General features: G+C 36.2%; 1 protein-coding gene across 1 annotated transcript in view; it reads right to left on the bottom strand.

Moving 5' to 3' along the window:
- The window catches only part of EPB41 (erythrocyte membrane protein band 4.1), a 115,019-nt gene that overhangs the window by 51,078 nt on the left and 43,697 nt on the right, over positions 1-20,244 (bottom strand). The window contains exons 7-10 of the mRNA XM_045545739.1: positions 19,314-19,401; positions 16,756-16,908; positions 14,022-14,119; positions 10,903-11,075 (exon numbers count right to left, since the gene is read on the bottom strand). Coding sequence (XP_045401695.1) covers positions 10,903-11,075; positions 14,022-14,119; positions 16,756-16,908; positions 19,314-19,401 — 512 coding nt within the window. The remainder of the gene's footprint in view (positions 1-10,902; positions 11,076-14,021; positions 14,120-16,755; positions 16,909-19,313; positions 19,402-20,244) is intronic.

Consider the following 20,244-nt stretch of genomic DNA (forward strand, 5'->3'; position numbering starts at 1 on the left):
ATGCTAAATTCAGGGTAGATAAGATCAAAGTAAGAAAAGAAATTCAAAATCTGTTAATCTTATGTTAGTTTCAAGAACTTGCAATGTTGTCTGCGGAGGAAAAAAAAGGGTTAATTAAGTCTGGTTTCTTCCATGAAGACTTTTTGCAATAAAGATCTGTTTATTTTTAGGTGATTTCAGGAACCTAAAAATATATTCCGGGAAAAAAGAATTAAGTCTGATTTCTTCTGTGAAGCCTCTTTGGAATGATTACAAAACAACCTGATAAATGGCTCTTCTCATAAGACATGGACTATTTTTTGATGCTTATAAGGGCAAATCTTTGAACCAGATACTTTCCCTTTTAATAAATCATTTGATTAAAATAATATGAATTCAAAATCTTTGGCGTTTAGTCCTAAAAACAAAACAAAAACACCTTTTGAATTTTGTCCTACTCTTTCCCAGAATCTTACTAATTCACTTGTATTCCCTAAGATATTCAGAACAGTGGTTCTCAACTGGGAGTGATTTTGCCCCCAGGGAACATTTGGCAATGTTGGAGAAATTTTTGGTTGTTATACAACTGAGAGGGGAGAGAAAGGAGGTACTGACATCTAGTGCATAGTGACCAGGTTGCTTAGATTGAGAAACCTTGATTTACAGAAAAAGCCGTATAGATTATTTTGGTTTGGACTATTTGGCTTCTAAGTTTTGGACAGTTTACTTCAAAATAATTACTCATACTGTTTTTATGGTTTTTATCTTCATTCTTCCAGGGATTAAGAAAATGTCTATATGATTTGTAGTAAGATCTCACTTATCTGACAGTGTCGAGGAATGAAGGTGTTTTTCCAGATGATTTAATATTTCTGATAACAGATCATTATTCTTTCTTGTACTAAGACTTTTACATTTTAGGGCAGGCGCGGTGGCTCACGCTTGTAATCCTAGCCCTCTGGGAGGCCGAGGCGGATGGATCGCTCGAGGTCAGGAGTTCGAGACCAGCCTGAGCGAGACCCCACCCCGTCTCTACTAAAAATACAAAAATAAATTATCTGGACAACTAAAAAATATATATATAGAACTAGAGTGAGTGCCGTGGCGTCAGCCTAGCTCACAGCAACCTCAGACTCCTGGGCTTAAGCGATCCTCCTGCCTCAGCCTCCCGAGTAGCTGGGACTACAGGCATGCGACACCATGCCCGGCTAGTTTTTTCTATATATATATTTTTTAGTTGTCCAGATAATTTATTTTTGTATTTTTAGTAGAGACGGGGTGGGGTCTCGCTCAGGCTGGTCTCGAACTCCTGACCTCGAGCGATCCACCCGCCTCGGCCTCCCAGAGGACTAGGATTACAAGCGTGAGCCACCGCGCCCGGCCGGAAATCTTAATTTTTATTAATACTTTCCTGCTTTCTTAAACTGACTATACTTAACAATTTATCCTAAAAAATTTAGATTTATAAGCTGTAAAGATTAGGTAAAACAAAGGAATTCCATAAATCTGAATAGACAGAAAAATTCACTGAAGAATACACAGGAAAAACAGCAGAAACACAAAAATCTACTTTATTTTTCAATGAAAAATTTGTGGCCTCTCGCAAGTCCCTACTGCTTATGGGTGCTCTAAGCAATCAATCCAAGAATGGCAGATGGCAGACCAAACCTAACAACACAGGGGGAATATGACAAAATATTTTGCTCACAGTTGTGTTAAAGTATCATTATACATGTGTATTCACACCTCCTCTCAAAGAATTAATTCAACTCTGCCTGGCATCACAAAAACATAGCCCATGCTTTCACCATGTGTTATTTTGCCACTTGTCTTTGGTTTTAATCCAATACTAATATTGCAGAGCCAAATGATTTATGTCTTTAGCATTCCTAGCCTTGGCAATCTGTACTGTACGTGAAAAAGTATGGATAAGTATGGAAACTGACTTAGAAACAGAGGCGGAAACAGAGTTCAGAGATGGGAAAAATAATAACATTACAATGAAAAGTCCTGATTGTGAAAGGCAGTGTGGAACAGAGGCAAAAGCCAAATAACGAGTCTTTGGCCCAAGCTCACTTTAGCCACACACCGTAGTGTGACCTAGGGCACAGAGCTTAATCTTACAAACTTTAGTTTCATCATTTCTTTTTTTTTTTAGAGACACAGTCTCACTCTTTTGCCCAGGCTAGAGTGCCATGGCGTCACCCTAGCTCACAGCAACCTCAAACTCCTGGGCTCAAGCAATCCTCCTGCCTCAGCCTCCCAAGTACCTGGAACTACAGGCATGTGCCACCACACCTGGCTAATTTTTTCTATATATTTTTAGTTTTTCAGCTAATTTCTTTCTGTTTTTAGTAGAGACAGGGTCTTGCTCTTCCTCAGGCTGGTACTGAATTCCTGGCCTCAAGTGATCCTCCCACCTCAGCCTCCCAGAGTGTTAGGATTACAGGCATGAGCCACCACGCCGGGCCTAGTTTCATCATTTCTAAAATGTGGAAGATACTAACTCTATAGGATAGTTGGGGAAGGGATACTCAATGGATATAAAAATATTTTATAAAATATAAATATTAATAACTTTTAATGTCATACCTAAGTCCTTATATTTCTTTTGTTATGGGTTAACATTATTTCAAGAGTATGCTGGGCAAAAATTAATTATGGACACATTGGCTGGGCTCAGTGGCTCACTCCTGTAATCCTAGCACTTTGGGAGGCCAAGGTGGGAGGATCACTTGAGCCCAGGAGTTTGAGACCAGCCTGAGCAAGAGTGAGACGCCGTCTCTAAACAGAAAAAATTAGCTGGGCATGGTGTTATACACCTGTAGTTCCAGCTACTCAGGAGGCTGAGGCAGGAGGATTGCTTAAGCCCAGGAGTTTGAGGTTGCTGTGAGCTAGTCTGACACCATGGCACTCTAGCCCGGGTGACAGAGCAACACTGTCTCAAAAAAAAAAAAAGAAAAGAAAAGAAAAGAAAAGAAGAGAAAAGAAAAGAAAAGAAAAATTATGCACACACTGATATGAAATTCAAATGAAAGATATTATTTGGGAGCCCTAGAGAGAGGCAAATTTCTTTCATTTTCTCAATAAGGAAACTGCAAACTGTGGATCACAATAGAATATCATGGTAGTGATCATGTATTTTTTTAAATAGCTTTATTGAGATATAATTCACATACTATACAATTCACTGATTTAAAGTATATAAGTCAATGCATTTAGTATATTTACAGTGTTGGGGTAGTGAATACTTTTTAAGATTTTTGGCTCTTCAGTTTTATTAATTCATTTGTTAGCTATTACAAGATTTTGTGCATATACAGAGAACACTTAACTTTAAAAATTCAGTATCTCTCATTTCCTTCTTTTTTTTTTTCTTTGAGACAGGGTTTTGCCCTGTTGCCTGGGCTACAGTATAGTAGCATCATCATAGCTCACTGCAACCTCAAACTCCTGGGCTCAAGTGATCTTCCTCCTCCTGCCTCAGCCTCCTGAGTAGCTGGGACTACAGGTGCACGCCACCACACTGGGCTACTTTTCTTTTTAGTTTTTGTAGAGATGGGGTCTCACTATGTTGTCCAGGTTGGTCTTAAACTCCTGGCCTCAAGCCATCCACCCACTTCAGCCTCCCAAAGTGGTGGGATTATAGGCGTGAACCACCGCACCTGGCAGTTTCTCCCACTTCTGAAGGTCTAGACACAGAAAAATGCTGGTGGTGATACTCATATTAACTTCAGTGTTATATTGCTCTTGGCTGACAATAGAAACTTAGTTATATACTAGAGCATTAAAGAATAAAATTCAAAACCATCAGACTGAGTAAAGGGAAACTTAACTTCTAGCTGTTACTTATTAGCACAATTTCTGCTAGTATGGTACAGGTGCGATACAGTGGTTCCATTATCAGAGGGACCACAGGAATCATCTGTGGATTGTGAAAAACAAAAAAACCCAGATGGTTCTCAGGTCCATCTTAGTTAGATGAACTATCCAAGACTGAGGCTTGGGCATATGTTTTGTTTCAAAGCTCCAAAGATGACAAGGATATACTCTCCTGGCAAGAATCACTGCAATCACTACTCAGCGAATGGATGAACTACCTGGTTGTGTGACCCTAGTAAGTTGTATAACTTTTTTTTTTGTGCTATAGGTTCCTCATGAGTAAAATAAGAATTCCTAAATGTTTCTTCTGGTTCAATAAGTTGTTAGTATTAAATGGGAAAACATGGAAATGGTTTGAAAAGCCAAAAATACAACAAAATTAAGAGCTGAATAATCCTTGTCATAATTATTAGCTATCCTTGTGACTTGCATCTGTCATAAAACTGGGATCTGACTCAATTTTGGTTCTCCAGCTGGTGAAGCAGATGCTCTGAGCAGAAGAGAAAGGGAATGCTCATTTGTATCATTAAAGCAAGGTCCCTTATAATGCAATTCTTGCAAAAGTTTCCCTAATAACACCCTCTCTATCATAGAGGGTTACATTAATTTTTTAAAAAGGGAGGGGAGACTCAATGGAGGAAAGTCTCTTTTAAGGAGGATGGTGAAGGATCTAAGAAAAGGAGGGAGAAATATTTCCATTGACATTTTCCAGTTTCTAGCTCTTATACTGAGAAGAAAGCATACAGAGAAAAGGAAGACATTTAAAAACAGAACTACAAAAAAATTTTTTTGTTCTGATCAGTTTAGGTGCGTGCAATTCAGATGCTTCAAAGATATGTAAAAAGAACAGTGCCTGGAACATACTAAGTGCTCAATACATATTGACTATTAACTTTTATTCTACCCTTTCTATAAAAAGGAAGTCACCATGATGAAGAGCAAAAAGCATGGGTCTGGGAGAAGAGTCCTGGATTCCACTTCTGGTTCTGTTCAATTAGCTATGTGTCCCCTCAGGCAAGTCACTAAAATTCTAAGGTTAGGTTGTAAGACATAATGAACATCAATGAGTATCCATTTCAAGAAATTTAAAAAAGCCCAGCTCAATGAAAGTATAAAGAAAATAACAGAGATATGAGCTGGCATGATTAAACTAAAAAATATATAATAGGCAAAAACAATAAAACCAAAAGTTAATAACATCACTTTGTACCCCATAAATGTATATAATTATAAACTGTGAATTTATAATGAAAAATAAAAAAGAAAAAAGAAAAGATTAATACAATTAATATCTCCCAAGCAAGACTGCTCAAAAAAAAAAAAAAAAAAAAAAAAAAACAGGCACAACTTACCAATGTCAGGAATGCAAAAGGGGACACTACTATAGGTCTTACAGATACTAAAAAGATACCCAACTTTATGTCAATAAATTTGAAAATTTAGATGAGATGTACATTTCCTAGAAAAAAACAACTTACCAAAACTGAAACAAGAACTAGAAAATCTTTACAGACATTGAATCCATAAGTAAAGAACCCTCCCACAAAAACATTACTAGGATCAGATGGCTTCACTGGTGAATGCTTCCAAACATTAAGGAAGAAATAGCACCAATCTTATACAAATTCTGCCAGAGAACAGAAAAAGGAATTCTTCTCAACTTCCTTTATGAGGTCAGCATAAACTTGATACTAAAACCTGACTACAGCAGCACAGAAAAGGAAAATTATAGGCCCATCTCTCTGATGAAAATAGCTGCAAAAATCCTAAAATGATGTAAGAAGAAAAGTATATTATGATGAAATTAAGTTTACTCCAAATATTCTCTGTTGGTTTAAAAACTGAAAGTCAAATCAAAGTAATCTACCACATAACATAAAAAGGAGAAAATTATATTATTATATCAATTGATGAAGTAAAAAGCATTTGATAAAAGTCAACACTAATTCATAACAAAAATTCTTAGGATACCAGGAATAAAGAAAACTTCCTTATTTGATAAAGGGTAGCCACACAAAACCTAGAGCAAACATCATACTTGTAAGATGAAGCTTTCTTCCTGAGATTGGGAGTGAGACAAGGATAGTTAATTATTAACACTTTTATTCAGCATTACATTGGATGTTCTACAGCAACAAAGCAACTAATTAAAAGTATGAGTTGGGGCCAGATGCGGTGGCTCACGCCTGTAATCCTAGCACTCTGGGAGGCCAAGGCGGGAGGATTGCTTGAGGCCAGGAGTTCAAGACCAGCCTGAGCAAGAGCGAGAGAGACCCCGTCTCTACTAAAAAGAGAAAGAAATTAGCCAAACAACTAAAAATAGAAAAAATTAGCCGGGCATGGTGGCACATGCCTGTAGTCCAGCTACCCAGGAGGCTGAGGCAGGAGGATTGCTTGAGCCCAGGAGTTTGAGGTTGCTGTGAGCCAGGCTGACCACAGGGCACTCTAGCCCAGGCAAGAGAGTGAGACTCTGTCTCAAAAAAAAGTATAAGTTGGGAGGGAAGAAATACAACTATTATTATTTTTTTAGTTGATGTTAGGTACAAACTATTATATACCCAAAATAATCCACAGGTGAACCATTAAAATTAATAAAGGATTTTTTTTGAAAGATCGTTGAATACAAGGTCACACTAGAAAAATCAATTGTATTTCTATGTATCAAAACAAACAGAAAATTAAAAATTTAAGAGATACCACTTAAAATAGCAAAAGACATCAAATACCTAAGAATAAATCTAATGAAAGATACACAAGTTTTCTACACCAAAAATCATAAAACATCATTGACAGAAACTAAAGAAGATCCAAATAAAAGGAGGGATATAACATGTTTGTGGATCAGAAGACTCAATATTATAATAATACTAATTCTTTCCAAACTGATCTATATAGTCAACTCAATCCCAATGAAACTACTAAAACTTTTTTTGTGAAAATTGAAAATCTGATTCTAAAATACATAAGAAAAAGCCAAGGGCTAAGAATACCCAAGATAATCTTAACAAATATAGTTGGAGAACTTATAATATCAGATAAAGACTTATTATAAAGCTAGAATAATTAAGATAGTATAGTATTGGCACAATGATAGACAAAAAGATCAATATAAAGACTGGAGAGACTATGAAGGAATAAACTCCCAAATTTATGGTCACTTGATCTATAACAAAGATGACAGTGGAATGCAATGGAGAAAGAATGATATTTTCAATTTAGATGCTGAGTTGACTGAATATACACATAAAAACAAATTATTAATAACTTTGACCTCTATTTCACATAGGAAAATAAATTCCATATGTATTATTGATCTACACATGAAAGACAAACAATAAGAAGAAAACACTGGAGAATATCTTCATGACCATGAGCAGGCAAAGATTTCTTAAACAGGATACAAAAATTCCTCATGATAATCAAAAAAATTGATAAATTGGACTATGTTAAAATTTAGAACTTCTAGTTGTTAAAAGACATCTATTAAGACAATGAAAAAGCAAGCCACATAGTGTCAGAATATATTTGCAGTATGTACAGCTGACAAAAGATTCACATTCAGAATATATAAAAAACAAGTTAATAAGACAAGACAACCCAATAGAAATATGACCAAATGATTTAAACTTTAGAAAAAATGATATGCTGATATGCACATGGCCTATAAACTATGAAAAGATACTCAACTTTATTAGTCATCAGGATTTGAGTGAAGATCTGAAAAAACATTTTTAATGTACTTTTCTTTCAGGTAGAGGAAGTTAAAGAGAGGGACAACAGTTGCATTAGGAACTTCTTTTTTTTCTGTATTTTAGGAACTTTTAATACATTTAAAATATCACATAGAAAGTCTGGGACATAAAATTCTGTTCACATTCAACTAAGTAGGAAAAACAATCATCTTATTTTCATTATTTATTTTTTAAATACTTACAATGTAGCAAGTACTGTGATAATTAATTACCAGGACCAGTTAAGATCACGTATCTTAAAACAATTTTCAAAATGTAAAGATACAAAGGAGTTGCCATGGAATATATCAACCAAAAAAAGGATTGATCTGGGCACCAAAAATGTGGATTCTGTCCTAAATTTGTACTAACAATGTTAACTTCAACAAATTACTTTTCTAGGCTTCAGGCTCCACTATAAAATTAGGTAGCTGGAATAAACAATTAAAAAAATTTTCTTCCAAGTCCCAAAACTGTTTGATACTAATGGTAAAGCCATCAAAGCTATAACTATCTTCCTTTAGAATCATCTTACATGCTTTGTTTTGGGAATCTTAAGCATTACTATAGCATTACTATAGCATCTTGAAGTTTTTGGAGATTTTTTTCCCCATAAGAACATACTATATAACTTAATATTAACTGGTCAGTAAACAGAGACTTCAAGATTTTTTAAAGTCTTGAATTGAATTGTGAGGTTTCTATAGCTAAAAAAATAGAGGCAGTCAAGATGTGATTTCTATAAGGAAAGCTATCCAACTTGTTCAAGGCACCAAAGCTCATTAACACTTGAATCTTTGGTTATTTTTGTTTTCTTTCTTTTCATAGGTGTTGAGTCTTCAGTTATTTTTGCTACCAGAAAGAAACAAGACATCTGATATAGTATCTATATAACTATGAAACTTCACTTAGTGGAAAAAGCCATGGGATATGGTATCAGATAGACCTGGATTTTTGTCCTAGCTTTGCAACTTATGATCTGTGAGATGTTGAACAAGTCACTTAAGCTTTCCAACCTCAGCTTCCTCAACTGAAGAATGGAGATTAAAAAAATAGCTCCCTACACCTAAGGTAAACTAGAGGTACAGTGATTTACTTGACAAGGAGAAAGATGCCTGATGATGTTATATGATTACAGCAAAGACATGAAGATTGAGTGACTATACCTCAAACTTAACTTATCCAAAATGAAAGATTTCCATCAGCACAAAAAGTTCTACGGGACAGCACTGATCTAGACACATGGCAATCTCATTCCTACCTTCAGGACTTTGTACTCGCTACTCCTCCTTCTGGAATGCTCCTCCCCCAGATTTTGGGATGGCTGGTTCCTTCTCATAATTCAGGTCTTAATTCAAATGAAGCTCCTCAGAAGAACCTTCTAAATTTAGATTGTATCACCCAATCTGAAATAGCTCCTTAATTTCCCCTGTCTCCAGACACTCTATATCCCATTACCCTGTTTTATTTTCTTCACAGTACTCATCACTATCTAAAATTATGTTGTTTTATTCTTTTCTGATTCAACTTATAGAATATAAGCTCTCCATGAAGGCAGAGACCATGTTTGTGGATTCACGGCTGTACCTCCAGCGACCACAACAACACCTGGCCTATAGGAAGTATAAAATAAATTATTGAACAAAGTAATAAATAAGTATCCAAAAGAATATAGGTTCTGGAGTTAAACCAACCTGAATTCCAATCTTAGTACTTCCATTTGCCACCTGTCATATCTTAAGAAAAGTTGTTTAATCCCTGAGCCTAATTCATAATGTTTTCATAAAGATTAAATAAAACAAAGCATTCAATGTGCCTTGTACTGTTACTTTTTTTTTTTTGAGACAGAGTCTCACTTTGTTGCCCAGGCTAGAGTGAGTGTCGTGGCGTCAGCCTAGCTCACAGCAACCTCAAATGCCTGGGCTTAAGCGATCCTACCGCCTCAGCCTCCCGAGTAGCTGGGACTACAGGCATGCGCCAACATGCCCGGCTAATTTTTTCTATATATACTTTTAGTTGTCCAGATAATTTATTTCTATTTTTAGTAGAGACAGGGTCTCGGTCAGGCTGGTCTCAAACTGCTGACCTCGAGCGATCCACCCTCTTTGGCCTCCCAGAGTGCTAGGATTACAGGCGTGAGCCACCGCACCCGGCTACTGTTACTATTAAAACAGCCCCTTCAAACTCAGGAGTAGAAAAACACCAAAAAAAGAAGCATGACTCACAGTATAAAAGCACAAAAGTCCTTCTGCTTGGGTGATCCCTTCCCTAGCTGACCCATTCCTGATTCCTCTAAACTATGTTAGGTGTTTCTAACATATGCTCCCATAATGCCCTATTTCTTCCACTATGATGAGTATTATGATATCCTCCAAACCTTTATGCTACACATACACATAATAACATGTACATTGCTTTTACAATTGATAGCACAGGGTTGTGCACTGATAAGTCCTTAATAAATATAACCAGTAATACCCTATTTTGGTTGCTACCTTCTGAACTCTTATTTAATAGCCACCTTTTTTTAGTGGCATAATGAACTGAAATGTCAGTTATGACTTCATTTCAGTAACGGTCTCAAATGCTTAAAACTAAATGTAGAACTGAAGAACCAGCAGCATAAATTAGATAGATCTTCTGTCAGTATATATAATCATGAAATTTGTTTATTTCCTCCCTATTTTATTTAAACAACATTTGGAGACTCCAATAATGGGATTGATTTTTCTGTCTATAATTGCCATGTGTAGCCAGGCATGGTGGAGCACACGTATATTCCTATGAGAGGCTGAGGTGGAGGATCTCTTGAGCCCAGGAGTTTGAGGTTGCAGTGACCTATGATGGCACCACTGCACTCTAGCCTGGACAACAGAGCAAGACCCTGTCTCTAAAAAAAATAATAATAATTGCCACATGACAACCGATCTAAACTTCTTTTTAAATGAGTGTTGTAGTACGACAGACTCTTTTCCTCTTTCCTACTAGAAAAATAACTACTTAAAAATGCTGCATACTACATTAAGTTTTCACTCTGTGGTAGAGATTCTGATAGATTTAGATTTATAATTCCAATTCAAGCATATTTGATCCACCACTACCTAGCAGTAGAACCCTGATCTAGTCATTACTCTTTCTGAACCTCTATTCTCCTTTTCTCAAGATGACTCTACTAAATTAGAAAATTAGTAAGATTCCTTTTATTGTACCACTGGTATTCTTTAATTTGGTTTTCTTATAGATAACTGTACTTCCTTTGTCTTCCCCAATGAATTATGATGACAAAAAATCATTAATATTCAATACAAACCTCCGTCAAGGCTCCGAGATGCCCGTTTGCTTGCTGTACGTTCAAAGTGTGGGGCAGGCCTGTCAATGAGAGCACTAGCTTGTCTAGTCTGAGCTTGGGTCCGGCCACTGTATCGAAATTTGGATCCCAGTGCAAGAAATTTACTTTTGGGAATGGTGTCAGTAGATGTCAGTCTGGGGAAAAAAAACATAATAATCATATATTCTCTCATTCTGAGACTATAAGAGTAAAGACAAAGTCAACAATAAAAACTGTTTCACAATTCCTATGGTTTCCTTATAGTTACTAAGAAGTTTCCAATCAAGCAATCATTATTTTAGTTCTATGTCATTTCTCAAAGCAACCAGTATAATGTAGTTGGGACCTATATTGATAATATCATCTTATATCCCTATAAATAGGGCCTTACAGTTTTCAAAATCCTTTTATGGCACTGCAGTATTTTCACTATATCTTTGTAATGTTTTCATAATTTTATAGATACAGGAAAACTAAGCCTCAAAAAAATTAATTGCTTAAGTTCCACAGCTGTTGAGAGACTGGGCAGTAATAAAGTCCAAGCCCAGAGCTCTTTTTCCACTCTACTAAAATGACAATTTTGTCAAATGCACTCAAAAATCAATTAATACCTGGTAACCTAATTGGGTACTTGGCATATTTTCAACCCAGTTAGGAACCCCATCTTTTTTCTGTGTGGTACCCCATGTACTCTTTTGTCATGGCAATTACTACATTGAATTGAAACAAACTATTTATGTGGTGGTCTCTATGAGACCATGAATTTTCTAAGGGTAAAGAATAAAGACCATGACTTATTCATCTTTGTGTTTTTGCTTCTGGCATAGTGCCTGGCATGAATTTGGCACCCAATAAATGTTTGTTGAAAGATACATAAATTGCTATGCCAAATACTACCAAAAAGGGGGTATTTTTTCCCCTTTGGGATAGTTAATTTTAATTCAGCAAACACATACTTTCTCTTATGCAGTGAAGCATTACATTTTAATATTAATATGTCATCTTATTTTGATGCAATGGATTTAAATATGCTATCCTACAAATAAATACATTGGCTGCAGCTGAAACCTATACTATAGATACTAAAAATTCAAAATCATTCTTTTTCATTCTTTGTCTTTTTAAAAAACTCTACTTTCTTGGTTTGATTTTAAAGAAGAGGATGACGAAAGCATAAAGAAATGTGTTAATGCCAATAATCAAGATTCTCTAATTGGGGGTAAAGTGTACCCTCATGTTTTATTTTGAAATTAGGGCCGGGCGCGGTGGCTCACGCCTGTAATCCTAGCTCTGGGAGGCCGAGGCGGGTGGATCACTCGAGGTCAGGAGTTCGAGACCAGCCTGAGCAAGAGTGAGACCCCGTCTCTACTAAAAATAGAAAGAAATTATCTGGCCAACTAAAAATATATATACAAAAAAATTAGCCGGGCATGGTGGCGCATGCCTGTAGTCCCAGCTACTCGGGAGACTGAGGAAGTAGGATCACTTAAGCCCAGGAGTTTGAGGTTACTGTGAGCTAGGCTGACGCCACGGCACTCACTCTAGCTCGGGCAACAAAGTGAGACTCTGTCTCAAAAAAAAAAAAAAAAAAAGAAATTAGAACTGAAATATGATTTTCCTTGACTTCTCTTCCTGTCCACTGTGCTATAGTGCTGAGTATGATATGAAAACACAAATACAAGGAAAACATATCAGAGTTATTTCTTTCTCTCTCTGTCGAGAGCTATTTATAAAGAATCAAGTTTATTTATGAATGAAATGACATAAGGCCTAGGATTTGCTTCAAAAAAATCTGGCAAGTAGGGGAAGGGGTAGGTGAGGATATAGATAAAAGGAGTTTGGCCTTGGGGTGGTGATTATTGAAGCAGAGTGACAGGTGCAAGTGGAGTTCATTACTGTTGCTACGTATGAAATTTTCCAGAATAAAGAAATTTTCTTTTGTGATGATTTCCAGATTAAAAAAAAAAAAGATAAGCCTGGGGGACAGAGCAAGACCCCACCTCTTAAAAACAAAACAAAATAAAACAACAATAACAACAAAGCAAAGAAATTTTCTTAAAAAGACAAACTGACAATACTGACAATAAATAGCTGGCTCTCCTTTCAACACAAGTAATTACTCATCTAAGATCTGTCTTCTCTGCTGATCATATGTTCCATCAGGGCAGAGACTGAGAACTATCTTATGGTATATTCCCAAGGCCTAGCACAGTGCCTACATGAAGGGTCAGCACACAGAAAATGCTTAGTAGGCCAGGTGCAGTGGCTCACGTGTGTAATCCTAGCATTCTGGGAGGTCGAGGCAGGAAGATCACTTGAGGTCAGGAGTTCAGGACCAGCCTTAGCAACATATTGACACCCTGTCTCTACAAAAAATAGAAAAATTATTAATAGCGGGTGTGGTGGCACACGCCAGTAGTCCCAGCTACTTGGGAGGCTGAGATAGGAGGATCATTTGAGCCCACGAGTTTTGAGGTTGCAGTGAGCTATCGTGATGCCACTGCACTCTACCCTGGGCAACAGAGGGAGACCCTGTCTCCAAAGGAAAAAAAAATGCTCAGTAAATGCATTCCAGGGGCTAATAATATGGCCTCTTGAGGTAGAGGAAATGATAATTTCTTATCTCTTCTGACTATCTGGTAAAATTGGGCTTCAAAGATGATTCTGTGCGCTCCCTTTCTGGAGTTGATAGAGCCAAGATAACAATCAGCTTCACATCTTTAATCTTCTAGAATAAAAGCTCATCAGAAAGTAGTTAAGCACTGCTTAGAGAAATTCCATGTGGATGCAAGCAAGGGTAGCTCCCCTTAATAGAATAGATTTTAGCTACAGTTAGGGCAATCACAGAGCCCCTAGTAAACACAGTTTCCCATTCCTTACTTTTCCTTCTACCATACCCAGAAAGGTGCTTTGGAAATGTTGAGGCATACTTTTCAACCCAAAGAGGGAGAACTGAACTCATTTTGTCTTGTTTAAGATGATCTCACCTGAGCTAAATAAAAGAATGCCAGTCATACAAAGAAGGGAATTTCAATAGCAGGCTAAAAATAGAAACATGCATAAATAATTTATCCTTGAAAAATACTTAAGTGAGAACAAACCTGAAAAATGTGTGATGTTCTACACAGACTTTCCATAATTTCTTAGCTGCTCGGTAACTGGGAAGTTTGAATCCAATGGTACTTTCATACTGTTCTTGCTATAAAAACACAAGTAAACGTAGAACATGAAGTATTATCTGATTATAGTGATACAGTACCAGAGAAATATGGTGCCACAAAAAAAGCCATTGTTATAATTTAAGGACATAAAATATCATTTGAAATTTTTTCCTACTTACCAAAAGAAATTCCCTTACTGAGGGTAGCTTTTCCCAAAGCAGGGAAGCCAGGGAATGCATCTCGTATCATTTAAGCATCTTATTTTTATTCATAAAACACACACACACAGAGCACATTTTTCTGTGACATAATTAAGTTACCTTTTGATTGTCCAGACATTGCTTTTCCTTAGTCACTATCTGCATTTGGAATACAGTCTACTCAATGATCAGGGAATGGGATATCCATGATTTCTCTAACCAATCAACATTATTATGCAATAGCAATTGGTAATAGGAGCTAAGGATTTTGGATCAAGCCAGATTTTTAAAAATTAATTTTTTAAATTGAAAAATAAAAATTATATATATTTATCATCTATAACATGTTGCTGTGAAATATGTATACATTGTGCAATGGCTAAATCAAGCTAAATTGACATGCATTACCTCACACACTTATCATTTAATTGTGGTGAGAACACTTAAAATCTACTCTTTTAGCAATTTCTAGAATAATATACACTGTTACTAACTATAGTTACCATGGTATACAATAGATTCTTTTTTTTTTTTTTTTTTTGAGACAGAGTCTCGCTCTGTTGCCCTGGCTAGAGTGAGTGCCGTGGCATCAGCCTAGCTCACAGCAACCTCAAACTCCTGGACTTAAGCGATCCTACTGCCTCAGCCTCCTGAGTAGCTAGGAGTACAGGCATGTGCCACCATGCCCAGCTAATTTTTTGTATATATATTTTTAGTTGGCCAGATAATTTATTTCTATTTTTAGTAGAGACAGGGGTCTCACTCTTGGTCAGGCTGGTCTCGAACTCCTGACCTCGAGCGATCCACCCGCCTCGGCCTCCCAGAGGGCTAGGATTACAGGCGTGAGCCACCGCGCTCGGCCCAGATTCTTGATTTATTACATGTTTTCTCTTTTTCTTTTAATTGATCATTAATTTATCTACATACCTCTTTGACTTAAGCAAACCATATCCTGCCAAGGCTACTAGAGACACTGTCCTGTTGGTCTCTTGACTCTTTGTTTCTACTTCAAACATATTTTATAAGATGGAAGGGAAACTGACATTTATTTCCAGTGCCTATTACTGCCAGTAACACTATGATTAGATAGTATCATCTGTATTTTTACACATGAAGAAACTGAGGTCAGAAAAGTTATTTGTTCAGTCTCACAGCTATGAAATGGCAAAACCAGAATTTCACCCTCTCCACTATACCACGCTACTTCTAAATCATCTACTGTAGTCATAATATTCTACTTCTCAAAATCCTACTGTTGTTCCTGACTGTTTTCTTAAATAAGAATTCTGCATTTTTAGTATATGTTATATAGCTGACATCCAAAAAAGCTAAGGACTTCTCACTATCATATTTATTACTGTTTGTGTATGTGTATATATATTTTTAACTGCCTTCCCACATTAAAATGTAAGATTCTTCAAGGATGGAATTCTTATTCACTATTATATCTCTAGCCCCTAGAGTAGTGTCTGGCACAAGGAAAGTTCTCAATATATATTTGTTGACTGAATAACTCTTGGATTTGAAACTCTGTGGGAAGATATTGATTGCTCTGTGCTAGGCACAGGTAAATAATTATGGTACAAAATAAATGCTCCAATGATAATCCCCATCCAAGATTTTTAGGGCTGCATGTCCAGAATTTCCAGGCTCAAATAATGAGCGATTTTTCACCAGTAGATGGTGATATGTACACACACAAAAAGCCATCTTACATGAGAATGGTCCTTTTTTGTTTAGAGCTTTTACAGTTGACTTCTCATTTGATCTTCAAATAACTGTGACAGAGAAGGTATTATCATGCTTGAATGATAAGGAAGCTGAGCCTTAGATTTTTCTAGAGTCTTCTGCTTAGTAAGTGGCAGTTAAGGAGCCAAAACTTTTTTTTAAATTTAATTCCTATTTAATTTTCTGCTGCACCATAATGGCTCTTCAATATAAAAGTTAAATTTGGCCAGCATTAGTATATCCTAAAACTTGACCACCAACTAACTGAGTTAACTGGCACAAAGTTGAACATCCAACTCTTAAAAATCTGGAACTTGACCCTAGAGAACGTGACATTCTCTATAACCACTACAGGTATGCATACAAATAAATTTTAATTATATGAATTGGTGGTGTAAAACATAAGTAACTTAGACCAACAAATAATTTTAAAATCTCATGCTACTCAATTAAAAAATATTTGTCCAACAACTTTCTGTCTGTAGTAAACAAGAAAGAAGTTTATCAATCCAAGTTTCCCTTTTGGCCGTGGTATATTTACTAACAGGGAGAGAAATGTTCAGAAAACCAGTAGTAAGGAAGAGAAGAAATATCAATTTAGAAACCAGAATCATCAGCCCCTGAATAAGTAGCTACAGAGAAACTTCTTAGATGACATAACAACAAAAAAAAAAAAACAGGAATGAAGAGGTGTTTTAGACATGATTTGTGTCTGGTTTGGGAGGCAAAAAACACGAACTCTGTACCTCTCCAGGCCGAATCTTGATGAAAAAGCTGCTACGTTTGTAAGAAATCTTCAGCACTTTGGGCCAAGGAAAACGGTTAATTCTCAGCTTATCTTTGTAAACCAGAAGGCCACTAGAGCAGACACCTAGGATGATATCCACTCCCTCCAAGTCCTGAAAAAGAAAAGTGTTAGTATGTCAGTCTTGAGCAAAGTGCTCAATGCACTGTTGATTATTATGAGATAATCTGAAGATATCAACAACCAAAAACATTTACAAAGCATACAATGAAAAATAAAGCTTAGCCTAACAATCATAATCTACCTGATTATGATTAAATCAGCAGTTTAAGTTTAAATCAGCAGTCATGACTTCCTGAAGGCCAGGGCTTACGGCTTATGTACATTACCAAATATACACACACAATTATAATTCTTGTTGTTTAATGATAAAGTGGCAATCTCTCCAGAAATCATGTTAAGTATAGGAGTTGATTCTATTTCTGTATAAACTTGGCATAAGGGAATTTCAGGTTCTTATAATAATTGATGTTAAGTATGTATATTAAATTAAAAATATGATCCCTAAGCCAAGAAGGAACATTAAGGCAAAATGAAGTCACATTAACAAGCTTTATTAAAAAATTTTTTAATTAATCATCTATAACACAAGGAAAATAAATTTCACCTAAGTTAATCTCTCTAAATGACTATTTGTTTAGCTAAGTAATCAAAACCCAGAGTTAAGTGCTTCTTGACTATTCTTTTTCCCAAAATGAGTACAGAGAAACTGTCTACATGTGTTATGTACAAGTGTAACAGAGAAGCAGAAATTATATACAGTTCCAATTCAGTGACTATGTAACTGAGAATTTCCCAGAAGATGCCCTCTTAAATTTTTAAAGCCTGTGGGTATAACTATCTCTCCCTAAATGACATGCTTTGGAGAAACAATTTGCTGTACAACATTTGGGAAAAGAACATGCTTTCTGATTCCTTTATCCATTCCTGAATTGACACCAGCCTGCAGCAAGAATTGAGAAGCAAAACAATTTCAGTTGTAGAAATACATCTAATCTTATGTACTAATCTTCTTACCCTCTACTTCAAAGATTCATAGAAGTTACAGTACTCAGCCCAAAACAATCCAGAGCAACCTCTTAAGAGAAACCACTGACATGCAACAGAATTTTATTAGAATTAATAGAATTTAAATAAGGAAGAGACTATCAGATATTCAGGTTGGGAGAACCCTGAAAGGTCATTTTAGTCCAATCACATACCAGATGCTTAAATGTCTTTTTCCAAATTCCTATGAAGTGATTCTTCTGCCTATTCTGGAATACCTCCAGCAATGGGGAGCTCACTACCTACTGAGGTAGACCATTCCATCTTTGAACAGTTCTGTTAAATAATTTGTCAAATTGACATGAACAGTATATTTGCCTATAGCTTCCATTTTACCATCTCTAGGTTTATATCTTGGAGCCACAGTAAAATCTCTACTTCACTCATCACTCCTTTAAACACATGAAGACAGATATTACATCTTCCCCAAACTTTCTCTTTTATGGGTTAAATACTCCTATTCCTTTGATTGCTTCTCATTGGAAATGGTTTTGAGTCTCTTCATCATGCATCCTAGTTAGGTTCTTCCGAATGAACGTCAGATCATCCCCTTGAGCCCTTTCACTCAAAACCGCCTCAACCTCCCCACCTATTGTAGTAGCTGAAGATGAGAAGTCAAGAGACTTGCTGTAAGTATTCATTCTGTTAGGTTGAACTAGGATTAAAGCCCAAGTTTCCAAAGGCCTAACCCAGTGGTTTCTGAATGCACTACAGTGGGAATTAGAAACACCTGGAGGGCTTGTTAAAACAGATTTCTGGGCTCCACCTCCAGAGCTTCCGATTCAGTAAGTCTAGGATGGGGCCTGAAATGTGTATTTCTAACAAGTTCCTAAGCGATGCTAAATTCTGCTATTTCAGAGATCACAATTTGAGAACCACTGCCCTAGGCCAAGGGTTCTTAGTTTTAAGCATGAATTAGAATCATTTGGGATTCTCATTAATCTGCAGATTCTAGAGCCTCTCCTCCAAAGTAATTCCATAAATCTGAGAGGAGCTCAGGGATCTGCATATTTAATAAACACCCTTGGTGATTCTGATGTAGGTGACGTTGGCTGTGATACAGGCTTTGCTGCCACTCTATATTTTCAAATGTAACTGCATGTTAGGAAAATACAATTTCTTTTTCTCTAGGTGCTATGTTTTTTGACCTTTATAGTGGCTTGGATATGAAACTTTATTCTGATGGTGGCATTGCTAAGGAGCAATTCAATTGATACATTTGATTGATTCAGTTGATACACTTAGTATTTTAATAAGAACTATCTTTTCTGAATGCTTTAAAATATCCTAGATTGATTTTGAATATTTATACCCCAGAATGATTTGAATATTTTAAAATATCCTGGATGTTGGTAACAAGTATTATATGACACAGATGTGATACATGCATAACAAGCCTGTGTCATATAATACATATACATGCATATTAATAAAGGCCAAATTTATCATTACCTTTGCTTTATGAAGATCAACTCCATACATAGATAACTTTTTGGCATTCTCAAGAAATTCCAAGTCAGCCTGAGCTGGAGTCATGGACCTTTGGTAGAATAAACATAAAAATTTCTTTTAGTGTCATAGTGTCATCATTTATAATAATAACATTTGTATATTCATTGTGCTTTACTTAAACAAATAAACATATATATACCAATATGTACATATTGGTACATATATACCAATATGTACATAAGATATATTTCAAGGTCCTGAAAGTAGGCTATTATGGAACAAGACTCTTACCACTACCTGTATCTAAATAATTGAAATATGCCTTAGAAAAAGGTGTCTTGGGGAAACAAAGTCACCAAAAAGCTATCAGGAAAAAAATATTTTTAAACAATTTCCTTAAAGCTACCTCATCCGCCATCAGTTCTGTCCCCCTCCACTTTCCCCTTTCTTCAGCCTTTTCTCCAACACACATATTTAATAAATTCCTCCCACTAATTTTTCTTGCTAAGGTGATGACCAAATTAAATCTTCTGAGAGCATGGTGCAATTTACAATATCCTCCTAGCTGCCTTTTTCTCTCCATATCCCTGAAATGAGTGATTATGGAAATTCAACAAGAGGGCAGCAGACGTTATTTAACTGAAGACTCTTAATGGGGACAGGCTAGATGAAAAGAAAATTTCTAGTAACAGATGGTGCCCTGCCCACTGATCTAAACAAAATAAATTGGTTAATGGAAGCAGATAGACAATAGGGCTGCTTTCTCCATTATTAAGATGTCTTCATTACCAAGCATATAATGAATTAGATTTGTTTGAAAACAATCAGTCTCATTGTCTAAACATTCACTGTGATGGTCTTACCTTCTCCTTTATAAGTTTCCTCTCTTTTGAAAAGTGCTTTCAAGACAAAAATATCACTCCTAATCTGT

This window comes from Lemur catta, chromosome 3, assembly GCF_020740605.2.
Source record: "Lemur catta isolate mLemCat1 chromosome 3, mLemCat1.pri, whole genome shotgun sequence".
Classification (NCBI taxonomy): domain Eukaryota; kingdom Metazoa; phylum Chordata; class Mammalia; order Primates; family Lemuridae; genus Lemur; species Lemur catta.